We start from the raw sequence: 11,385 nt of genomic DNA on the forward strand, positions 1-11,385 counted from the left end.
AGGTTTCTTGCTTTAAGAGCCTGCAAGTGAGAAGACAGACAGCTACATAAGTAGTTCTGTTTTAACTAATTCCATCACCAAGCTATCTATCTGGGCTTGCTGCAATGCACCAGTTGAATGCTCAAATCAGTGAGGGCTCAGAAAAGATCACTTCTAAGGGCAAGGGGAGCTACAAGAAGATTGCAAAAATGCTCCCATTCTGGAGAGAGGTATTATTCACATTTTACAGACAGGATATCTGAGGTAGAAAGTACGTCTCAGTCACATTAAGCTTTGCACCCAGCACTCATCCTCTCAGAGACATTCAGCCTGCTCTGCATTCAGTGAGTCAGTAATCCCAGCGGGAGGTTTAATTAAACAATTATTATATTATATATTTCTACAGCCAGACAAGGAAGCAGTGCTTAGTAACAGCCAAAGGTGTCTATAAGGAATTTGTCACCAAATCTCTGGTACGCAAAATTTCTCTGAGTGGCTGTAGCTGTCCTTCCATCACGACACCTCCTCCTTGGCCTGACACCAGATGGGGCAATGCATTAAATCTGTACAAACTCACCAGAATTGAGGCAGAGATCATCAAAAGTGTTTTAATGATTAAACCATGTCAAACATTAACAATGTAGGTATATTCAGATGAGCCAAGGGTTTACTTCTAGCACATTTAGACAGCCTATTTTTGAACATTATAGCTGCTGTACTGAGCTATGTAAAGACTCTGCAAACCAGTACCTAGAAATGAAGACACACGCACAAGCTTTGATAATGTAAACATAACAGACACTGTCTCCTTCAAAACAAGGAATGAAAACCCACAAGGCTAGTAGGAGAACTTATTAATTCCCTAAGAGATGTGCAAAAATTTTTAAAAAGATTTAATTTAAAAAAAAATTAAACATGTTAAAACTGGCATTTATATAAATATCAAAAAACAAATAGTTAAACTTGAGCAATGACCAGAAGAATGTCTTGCACAATTCAATTTTTCAGAGCTTAATGAATAAAATATTCATAAGCCAAACTCTACCATGGCAGATACCAGAATACCAGCAATAGATATTGACTTTGCAACTGACTCCTCATATGTGCAAGGCAAGATTTTACAAGGAGTAACTTTAACAAGCACTCAAACCAAATCCTCAGAGAACAAGCCAAAACATTACTGGTGATATACACAACTCACATTACAGAAACAGACATTTCCAGCACATTTCAGTAACATTTAAAAAACATTAGATATGACTTAGACTGTTTAATTTTGCTTGTTTGGGAAAAAAACACATTTATGTTAGGCACATTTTAAAAATGAACATATGCTACATGAAGAACAGTACAGATACCAACCTAAATACAGACAATTCCAGCAGAAAAGCATCTTTCTGTCTTCATTTTTAAATTTACTTTCAGATATGTCACAGATTTAAAACAGTAGCTCCTAAAATGTGGATATGGCTATGGTATTAACACTTGTAATTCTGCCAGTTTCCATATTAAAAACCACTCTTCATTTAGCATTTAAGAATTCTCAGAAATAAGGAGAAAAAAAAAAAGAAAGAGAAAAGAAAAAATGGGTCCACCCTGTATATACTCTAAACCTTAGAGACAATATTTAAGTCTTACTGGACTGTGTAAGCGCCAATTAATTTTACATATTAGTGACATATTTCAAATAAAAAAATAAGATCTATTAAAAAGGTAAAATAACTTTTCCATCTGGTTTGTGACTGTTTAGTCAGTTAAAGCCAAATATACAAAACTAAATTCACCATTTCCAATTTCACTGTATCACGTAAGAGATACGTAACATTGTGTATCACATACAAAACAGTAAAATGATCAATGGATTCTTCTAAATGACTTTTTAATAAAAAGTCAGTCAACTGAAAAGTTGAAAGATACCCTAATTTTTAAACCAGTAATAAGCTTTGGGCCCTGCTTTTTAATTTAAGGCATGTGTGTTTATCTACTGAAACCAGCATTGTACAAATTACCTCTACAATCACATGCATGATCTACAGTAAAAAAAATGGAGGTTTAGATTACAGTGTTTTCAAATTGTGAATCGTAATTCAGCACCTATCATATTGACTAGTAAGGCAACAGCAGTGTCGGATACTACGATAATACTCCCTTCCACAGTCTATAGTGGGGTCAGTGACAGCCCAGAATTATTTTTAAACTTTAACCTACTTTTATGTCCTGTATACAGTTTCTAGGGTGTTTGCACTGGTTAAGTCCTACATAAATCACACTATTCTAGGCAGGAATAGTTACAGTAGCCGTTAGAGTATTAGTGCACAACTCTTATTGTGCTTACAATCAGATGATTTTGTTGTTGGGGTTATCAAAATGGTTTTTCAGTTTGGTCTTCAATCCTTCCTTTGTTTCCTTTGTTTCACATTGTTCTCAAGGGAAGAAAAGCTGTTTGTGTACCCGTTCACAGTGGCCGTAGAGCCGTTCTGATACTCTTTCCTCCTCGAGGATGCCTTCTTGTTGTAAGTCTAGAATATATGGAAACACATGTTTTTGCTTAAATAGATAGAAATAAATGCTTCTCACAGTAACTCGAGAAACTCAAGAATAAACTTGCATCCATCATTTTTAAAGACCTTGTGCCGGTAGCAGAGTCTAACAAGCTCTACCATTTTTTGTGTATGAGGCTATACTATGCCTTTCATTCATCACAGCAAGAGAATTAGTTCACTGGAAAACAAAAAGGCTTGGTAGTATGCTGGTAGCACTGGGAGTGTTACGTTAACCGTAAATCAGAAATAAGGGAAGCAATTTTATGAGCAAACTATAGCAGAAGAATATACTCAAAATGACAAGTGAGGAAGGAGGTTTGATGCACTGCAGGCGACCATCTCAAGCAAATCCAGAACAAGAAGTGGGTAAACAAGAACTGTGAGGGAAGTTCAGAGACGGAAATGCGAAAGGAATTTGCACTGGCCAACAAGGGATGCAAAAACTAATAGGCAGGGAGGCTCGGGACACCAAAAAAAATTACAGACAGTGAAAAAACATACATTAATTAGTCTTTGTCAAAGGGGCTCAGTCACTTGACAAGAGTGTGTTTCCCAAAATATATGTGTGAAAGAAAGGTAAATGATTAAAAGTTAAAGTAAAATTGATGAAGTCAAGTAACATTTGGAATATACCACCATGTTTAATTAGCACATTCACATGCATCAAGTGATATGAGCCATGGGACTGACTTTAAGTAGTACTGGAAGATCAGACAGGGAAGCCTGCTCTGTTTCCCTCCACGAATCACTCTTAACAGACCCAAAATGCTCAAATCTTTCAAGACACTTTTAAAATACATAACAGAGTTTGCTTGTTTGGGGGCAGTAGGCTGTGCTTGTTTGATTTTCTGCAGATGGATACATCTTTGCACAGAACCTGATTACAAACTACTCAGAAAAATCCATACCAAGTCTGGATCTGTCCAGACACGAAATCAGTTTTGTAGAAATGCAGCTCAAAAAGCTGATTTTCCATATGGAAATGAAAACAAATGCCTGTAAAGGTGAGACAAAACCAGCTTTCTGTACATTGGGAGTTTGGGAAGTTTCCCTGGATGTAAAACAAGCATCTCCCCTTGTAAGAGCAGTAATGAACAATTCCTCCGGGTGCTTCACAGGTTCACAGGCCACTTTTATTTCAGACTGGAAAGCTGCTTCTTACATAAAGCTCTTCCTCTCCCTTACCTGCAGTTAAATTGCATTAGTAAAATGTCTTTCTGTGCCACTCTGCTTACTGAAATTACTAATTGTTTTGAATTACAGATACAAAATATCAGAAGATTCAAAACTGGAGGGCAGATCAACAAATACAGCACATTAAGAACATATGCATGTTACTGGAAGTTAACAAAAGGGTATTTCAAGCATATCTTTGCAATGAGATACAGCCAGCAGAATGCTACAAAGAATATTACTTTTACCTGAATATAGAAATTTGTGAAGAGGATAATCAAAGAAATCATATAAGAAATCTGGAAATACAGCCACCCCTGAGGAAATGCACATGGCCAAACAACACCACAGCTGGTCTGGAAGATTGTCAGGACAAACTGAGTCTGGGGAGAGGTAAAAAAAAATGAGAAATAGAACACATTAATGCAAGGAGGAAAAGAGCCATTAGTGACCAAAATCTCATTAGCTACTTCCAAAACAAGTAAAAAAAATAATCTAATAGTGTGTGTTTGACAAGTTTATCTTCTCTGTCTTACTAACAGTGTAAACCTGAGTTAGTAGATACTCAGATTGTGGTATCCTGTGAAGTGTTTTTGCTTGATTAATATTGTTCCATTTTAGAGCATTAGAGTAAGTTACATAGAATTGATTTCTAAATATACTAAGGAACAAAGACCACCTTCTTCCTATGAGAGCTCATGGGGTTTGACTCTACCATCCTAACAGAATAGATCTGCATCTCACTGCTTCAGTTGCAAAAGATTTGGGGTCACTGGGTCTACACACAGATCCTGCAACCCTCTCCCACAGACCTGACTGCCTCACGTATGACTCCAGTGCAAGAATTTTTGGGGTAAAGGCTACAAGGAAGCTGGGGGAGCTTCAATATCTTCAATTAGTTCTTTTGGAAAAACAGAGTTCGGGCCTAAATGCTGCAGAGGGCCTTAGGCAAAATTCATCCTCACATAAATGCTACCAGATTAGGGAATGTTTATTTAAAAAGGGAAAGGCTGTTGTGTTCTGAAGCTCTGCTGTTTTGCTGCCCTAACAGCTATGCACACAGAGGAGGCAGGGAAGTGAAAGCAGTTATGACAATAGCCAGGGGAGCAACTGAAGCACTGAGACACTAGCACTCTGTAGCCCTCAGCCAGCCAGGATGAAGAATATAACCTAAATCTGGAAGGGAAATACCCCCCCCACAAAGCACAAACTCCCCCTCAAACAATGGTCCACACGGCTACCATACTCAGCCATCCTTCAGGAAGAAACAATGCTAAAAACCCTACAGATTTTGAGAATCAACACTCTGAACTGCTGGCAGCAGGTGTTATTAATCATCACCAGCAAATGTTATTAAACCTATTCACAGCTCTGAGAAGGTGCTAAGGGGTGGGGGGAAGATAACAAAAAAAAGTCTATCTCTAGGCTTCAGTTTCCCCACCTACAAAATGGGGAAGACACAACACCCATGCACGTGTTTCCTTGGGGTGTTCTGACACGTAGACGCATTGAAACCTGGTTCTTGTTCAGTATCACTACAGCGTGTGACATATTGCTTAATTTCATTTCTCTTTTCACCTCCAATACACAGCATTCGGGCTTCATCACTGTACACACAGTAAACAATACAAATGGATACAAGGAGCTCAACACAGAATTACAAGAGAAAAAAATCTGCCCATTTAAAGTGCAGAAGGAGGCCAGAAATATTGAACACTTTTTAATAAACCATTTGCAACTGCATGCAAAAGTGAGACAGAAAATCCATTGTCCCACAGGACTAGAATGAAGGGCCTTGTTAGCTGTGGACTGCATTACAGTCAAGTTTCTGGTCTGTCACCTCAACATCAGCCTGAGCAACCAAGCACAGAGAAGAGCACACTAGCTCAAGCTGATTTGGAAGACTGCTTCTCCCTCCTCCCTAGCTAGCAAGTCTCAGAAAACCCAGCGCTGCAGCTTCCAAATACATCCAGCCATACAACACGGGGAGGTGGAGAAAGATCCCACTGATCTCAGCACTGATTCATGTACACCATCAGTCCCCAGCTCCCCACTGTCCTGAAAACAGAACAGAGGTGCAAAAGCCAGATATCTAAGGTGATTTAGGCACTTAAAGATGTAGAAGGTACTAGCCTTCATTCTCCCTTCTTCCACCCCCTGCCAAAATTTTCTAACTCAGTAAAGAGGATCTCATTATAAATACAACAGCCTGCTGAAGCACTGAAAGACTAATCACTCACCAGCTGCCCCTGAGTGATGTACTTCTTCCACCACAGATAAGGACGCATTGCTGGAACAGCAGACAATCCATAGTAGGAGTACATGAGGACATGGATAAAGCTGTTCAGTGTGGCACCAAAGTAAGCTTAAAAAGGGCAAAGGAGAAAGAAAGTACACTGCGTTACCAGGAACATGCTGTTTCATGGAACTTACAAAAATAACAAGTTCAAAATGCTACTATTTAAAATATGATTTCTCTTAGAAGAAAGGCAAGAGATTTATTATTTGGATTGGAGAAGCTGTTTTGCAGCTGTGCATTTTATACCAGCCTTCTGGTTTTGTTTCCTTGATTTATTCTTTTTCACATCTACATTTTGGCTTCTCAAGGGAACTGAGGAAGCTGATAAAAATGAGGCATGTAAACATGCCCAACAATCACTAGCTTCATCTAATTTTAGGCTTATCTCACTTCCTTCCAGGCAGGAGCCTATTTTGTCATTTATAACCAAAAGCAACAGATATCTTCAGAAACTGCAAGTTGGCCATTTTATTTGTCCTTGTTTACAGCACCTTTAGTCATTAAAGAAAGTTTTAGCTTAACACCGAACCACACAGAGCTGTGATGACCAAGCAGAACATACAGCTTGGAAAGGAAGAAGAAAAACACATCACTAGAAATAGCACAAAAGTATTTTCAAGACCACACAAACACAAGATAGACTCTTAAGTATCTGCACTTTTGACTGCTGTATAAACATGGACTGACTTCCCTGGAGAAGAATGTGGTTCCAGATGCACACTTTTTATAAGTTCAGCATTACTCACTGCTGTGCCGACAACACAAAACAAGTAAGAGTTTCTATGTTGTTTGGCTCGGAAAGCAGACTCCAGAGCAACCCAGCCTCTTGGTCTGCCCTGATGGTAGTTCACGTCCACTGAATTTGAAAAGGTTTCTCTTGGATGAGTGTTCAGTATCTATAAGCTGCACATCTGAACCACAACTAAGACATGCTAATGCAGTTAGGAAACAGATGCCAGCTAAAAGCAATGAAATTAAATAATCAAAGCAAGATTGCCAGAGGTTAGCAGGATTTAGACAAGACATGGAAAACTTCCACTTAAGATGCATTTAGTCAAGTTCATTAGCACTCAGGGAACAAGATTTTAATTGAAAACATTTGTTATGGCTAGTCATATAATGTGATTAAATTAAGAAAGTAACATCTGAAGTAAACTTGAGAGATACAAGAACAAGAGTCACTATTAGCTATCTTGCAGCTGAAACAAACTTCTGGTCCTGACCTGGAAAAGAGTATTGTTTCCTTAGAGAGTCTGCAACCACCACCAAATAGAGAAAGCAAAATTGACAGGTATCAGACCTGGACTACTGCCCCTGATGAATGTCACACTGCCAAGCAAATTCTTCAAACTACATAGACATGCCTTTTCTAGAGCCAGCTTAATTCCTGCAACTATCTGCAACAGTTGCAATGCAGAAAAGCATCTTAACATGGGACAGAACAGCTGAAGGTACCAGAGATGTCTGGTTTGACCAAAAGAAAACCAAAACAAGACCCTTGTTCCAAGTGTTCCCCACGATAATCCAGTACTTACAGTGACCACAAGGCACCCAGTTCATAACAAACCACCAAATGTTCAGCATTGTGGCATGGTGGTAGACATGTAGAACAGTGATCTGATGATTATTTTTCCGCAAAATGAAAAAGAAGGTATCCATGAACTCAATGAGTTTCGAGAAATAATACCACCAGAGAACACGTATGATCTAGAAAGAAGGAAACAAGTTTTAGAAGCATTGCACACTATGGGGGCTTTCAACCCTTTAGCTGTCTGAGTAATTAAAACCCAGATTCTGTCCTGCACTAGGATTGAAGACACCGCTGAGATGTTCTGTAATGCATCTGCCTCAGTTATCTCTGTAGGAGATCCAAGTACAAACCCATAGCTACAGATTAAAACCAGGATGACAAAGACTGCTTTATAAGGCTATTGCTGTGTAGCTGGGATGTGCTGGGAGAAACAAGAAAATATTTAACCAAAGTTGATCCTGCAGTGCTCTCTGTAAAGAAGAGCTCTGAACAGCGACTAGAAGAAATCATCACATCTCAGAAGGAAAAGGGGAGTCACAATACACCGTGGTTGGATACAATCTGAAGACCAAGCCCTTGTCTTTTGACCCAGGAACACTTGAAAATTTACAGATAATTACTCACCAAAATACTAATAATGAATATATTGTAGGTTAACTATTACGTTTGACAACGCATTGTCCATTGTACTGTAAAAGGAGGGAAAAAAGTATATAGTTTGAACAAAACTATGTGCATAATCAATACTGTTCTGCTTTTCACATACACACAAAGCAGGCAATTTGAAACGTTATTTGCTGTAAGTCTCCATTACATTACCTTCATATCGGCTTCTCCTCCACTGTGCGTATCCTGACAGAAGAAATTGTATCCTCCTTCCCATACTCCTGTCACCAGCTGAGAAGATCAAAGAATAAAGTGTTATTTGGGGAGAAGGCTGTACCCCGTAGCACATGCAAACCTCCACAGCGGCTCTGCTGAGACATCTGGTGTCAAGGGACTTATGGGCACCTGAGTGTGGCATTAGGTTGAATTCAAGCTCCAAGCAGTGACCTAATCATAGTGGAGGGTGAATTAACAAATTCTTCCAATTGGGGTATACCAGACTAAAAACAGGTGGTAGCATCTTACGCCCACTTATCCCACAGAGCGTGTGTGTTTTGCACAGTCTTATTCCAGACAGATTCTCAAGAAACATCTTTGTCTCCTGGCCGATGATCTCATTATTGGAGAAAGTGAACAACCAAAGTAAAATAAATATAGTTTTCTTCTGATTATTTTTGGAAAGAAAAAGTTTATTTTAAAGAAACTTTATATAAAGAGATCTGACTACAAATTTTCAACCATGTAACAGAGCAAATCTTCAGCTTTACTATCTTTAACAGCCAACAACTGATGGTTTATGCCATTGCGTTTCTTCAAGATCTTTTTAACTGATTCACTCATCCCAGTATAAGTGACTTCCTCTATAGGATATGACATTGCCTGACTGACTTCCTGGCATAACAAATAACACCTCAGATCTGATGGAATTTCTTTCAAGAGTAATGAGCAGGTATCAGTCAGGAGAGGCTGATGGGGAACCCGTTGCCAAGGGCTTGGCTGAAACCTCTGGAGAGGCAAGAGGCAAGCTGGATGTCCATGTCCCACCCTTTCATGGGTGGGGAGATGGAGGGGCAGGTTGAGGGTAGGATGGGAGGAGGGAGTGGGTACAAGGACAGGAGCAAGCCCCCTTTAATACTGCAACAGAAGGGATCACAGGATGGTGTTTATAAAGACATTTTTCCTCTTGGGAATAGCATGTGGAGAGGAGTAACAAATTTAGATGATTCCCAAGTGAAAAAATGAATTGTTAGGTATCCCAAAAACATTTTAAAGGCAGAAACAGATATCCTGCACAAGCAAGTTATCCAGTTTTGGCCCTAACTATGCTCATGCAGAATATAAAAAAGCTTTGCAAAGCCACGGTGGAAAACAGTTTGTACCATAAGTCATTTAAAGTGACCACGTGAGTAAAGGACTACAATAACTGAGCATGATTAAAATGCTGCTCAGAACTGTGAATGGGAAGCTAATTCTAAAGGGTACAATAAAGATTATCAGTTAAATGATCCACCTTTCCCTAATGTTATTTCTTTCATGCCTCATTTTCCCTCTAAATTAGCTTTTAAAATACCCAATCAGCCTAGGTCATTATTTTTGACCCAAGGTAGAATTATTGCCACTATTTAGGGAAGAAAAAAAAAAAAAAAAAGGAATTATCTCATGTATTACAGATAAATCAATACCACCTCTAGCCACAGTGAAAGCAAGGCAGCCGTGCGCATCAATGGCAGACCCAAGCAATTTCTCTATCCAAGCAGCAAAGGGAACACAGCCACGGGAGGACTCCTCTCCAGGCTGTAAGGCAGGCATGACTGTGCAAGGCACACCAGTTTAGAAGTGGTCCCCTGCTAAAGGACCAGCTACGTCCTGGAGGAAGCCTTGCACCAAACCGCTCTTAGGGCACCGAGGGGAAGCCTGTGCGGCTTCACAAGTGCCTGCCAGTCCCTCAGACAGAAGACCACATTGTGCTGTGATCATGTTGTTAAGAGCTTACAGATGTTTTCATACAGTTCTCATAGTTCAAGGAAGCGTTAAGAATAGAGTGATAATCACAACGTTTATATTGTAATTAATCCAAATAGCATCTATCACTAATGCTGCAGTCCATAAACTTATCCCAAGTAAAGGGTAGCATAGTGAAACCCAAAGAGCTTTCCCTGCAAGTAATACAGGTTCACTACCTAAAGCGTAATACAACCAAAGGTGTCTGGATGGATCCCACCTCTCAGAAGGGCAAAGCCATCAATGTGGCTATAGGTAGCTTCAGCTAAACCTGAGTTTCCCCTTCTGGAACCCTTGTTTCCAGAAGAGCATGTAGTAACATGGTAGGAGCTGTAATACTCTCACAGCCACAGGGGTTTAAATTACAGAAGCAAAACAACATTTGTAAGAAACTGTAACATATTTTATCATATAAGTAGTTAGTAAAGTTACAAAAATAATTTAATCTCTCCCTTTCCAGAGGAACGAAATGGTGAAAAGCTGCTATTGCTGCCCACAGACTGCTGCTGCTACCCACAAACCTTGCTTGGTGCAACATACAACACACAGATAATCCTTTTACTGAGTAAAGCAGCTGCTCCTTTGTCTGACACCACTATTTCTTACATCCACAATATTTTCAGCACATACTGGAAGGCTTCAGAAAACAAAATCAACGGGCCACTTGGAGACCTGACCACGAATAGTTCCCAAATGGTTCTGTTACACATGGGGCTGGGCGTACAGCACCAGGGAGCTGCTTACATGCCACCTAGAAAGCAATAAATAGAGGTGTTATAAATGGCTAGCTAGTGCATTTAAGTCATTGCTCATGCTTGTTGTGGTCTGCTTTCAGGATGGCCAGAGTTTCTAATCTCCCCTTACAGTTACTGTACAGCATGTCTCAGCTTGCCCGGCAATGGGCTGGTGGCTCCTCAGCTGCCCTAGGCTTGAAACAACCTTTCCATGCCCTCTGTCCCTAGGAAGTCCTTCATTTTCAGGTTGGCAGGAGCCCAGTCTTGCTAATGACATTGCTGATGCACAACCACAGGCATGTCTTTTCTCAAGAAATTAACCTGTTCAGAAAAGGCTGACTATAATAATTTTCAGAGTACATGATTTTTAAATGACACAAAGAGACAGCTCCTTCCCAACTAAACTTATCTGTCTACTGACATAAAAGACAATAAAAAAATGTTTCCATAAATACATTAGCAACAAAAGGAGCCCTAAGGAGAATCTCCACCCTGTATTGGATGCCGGGGGGGGGGGGC

General features: G+C 39.8%; 1 protein-coding gene across 1 annotated transcript in view; it reads right to left on the minus strand.

The window, feature by feature from the left end:
- Nucleotides 1-564: 564 nt before the first annotated feature.
- ELOVL5 (ELOVL fatty acid elongase 5) overlaps nt 565-11,385 on the minus strand; it is an 18,591-nt gene continuing 7,770 nt past the window's right edge. Inside the window, exons 4-8 of the mRNA XM_026844925.1 lie at nt 8,345-8,422; nt 7,530-7,701; nt 5,936-6,060; nt 3,944-4,078; nt 565-2,498 (exon numbers count right to left, since the gene is read on the minus strand). Coding sequence (XP_026700726.1) covers nt 2,367-2,498; nt 3,944-4,078; nt 5,936-6,060; nt 7,530-7,701; nt 8,345-8,422 — 642 coding nt within the window. The 3' untranslated portion in view covers nt 565-2,366. The remainder of the gene's footprint in view (nt 2,499-3,943; nt 4,079-5,935; nt 6,061-7,529; nt 7,702-8,344; nt 8,423-11,385) is intronic.

Source organism: Athene cunicularia (assembly GCF_003259725.1).
Source record: "Athene cunicularia isolate RWA chromosome 3 unlocalized genomic scaffold, athCun1 chr3_part1, whole genome shotgun sequence".
Taxonomy (NCBI): domain Eukaryota; kingdom Metazoa; phylum Chordata; class Aves; order Strigiformes; family Strigidae; genus Athene; species Athene cunicularia.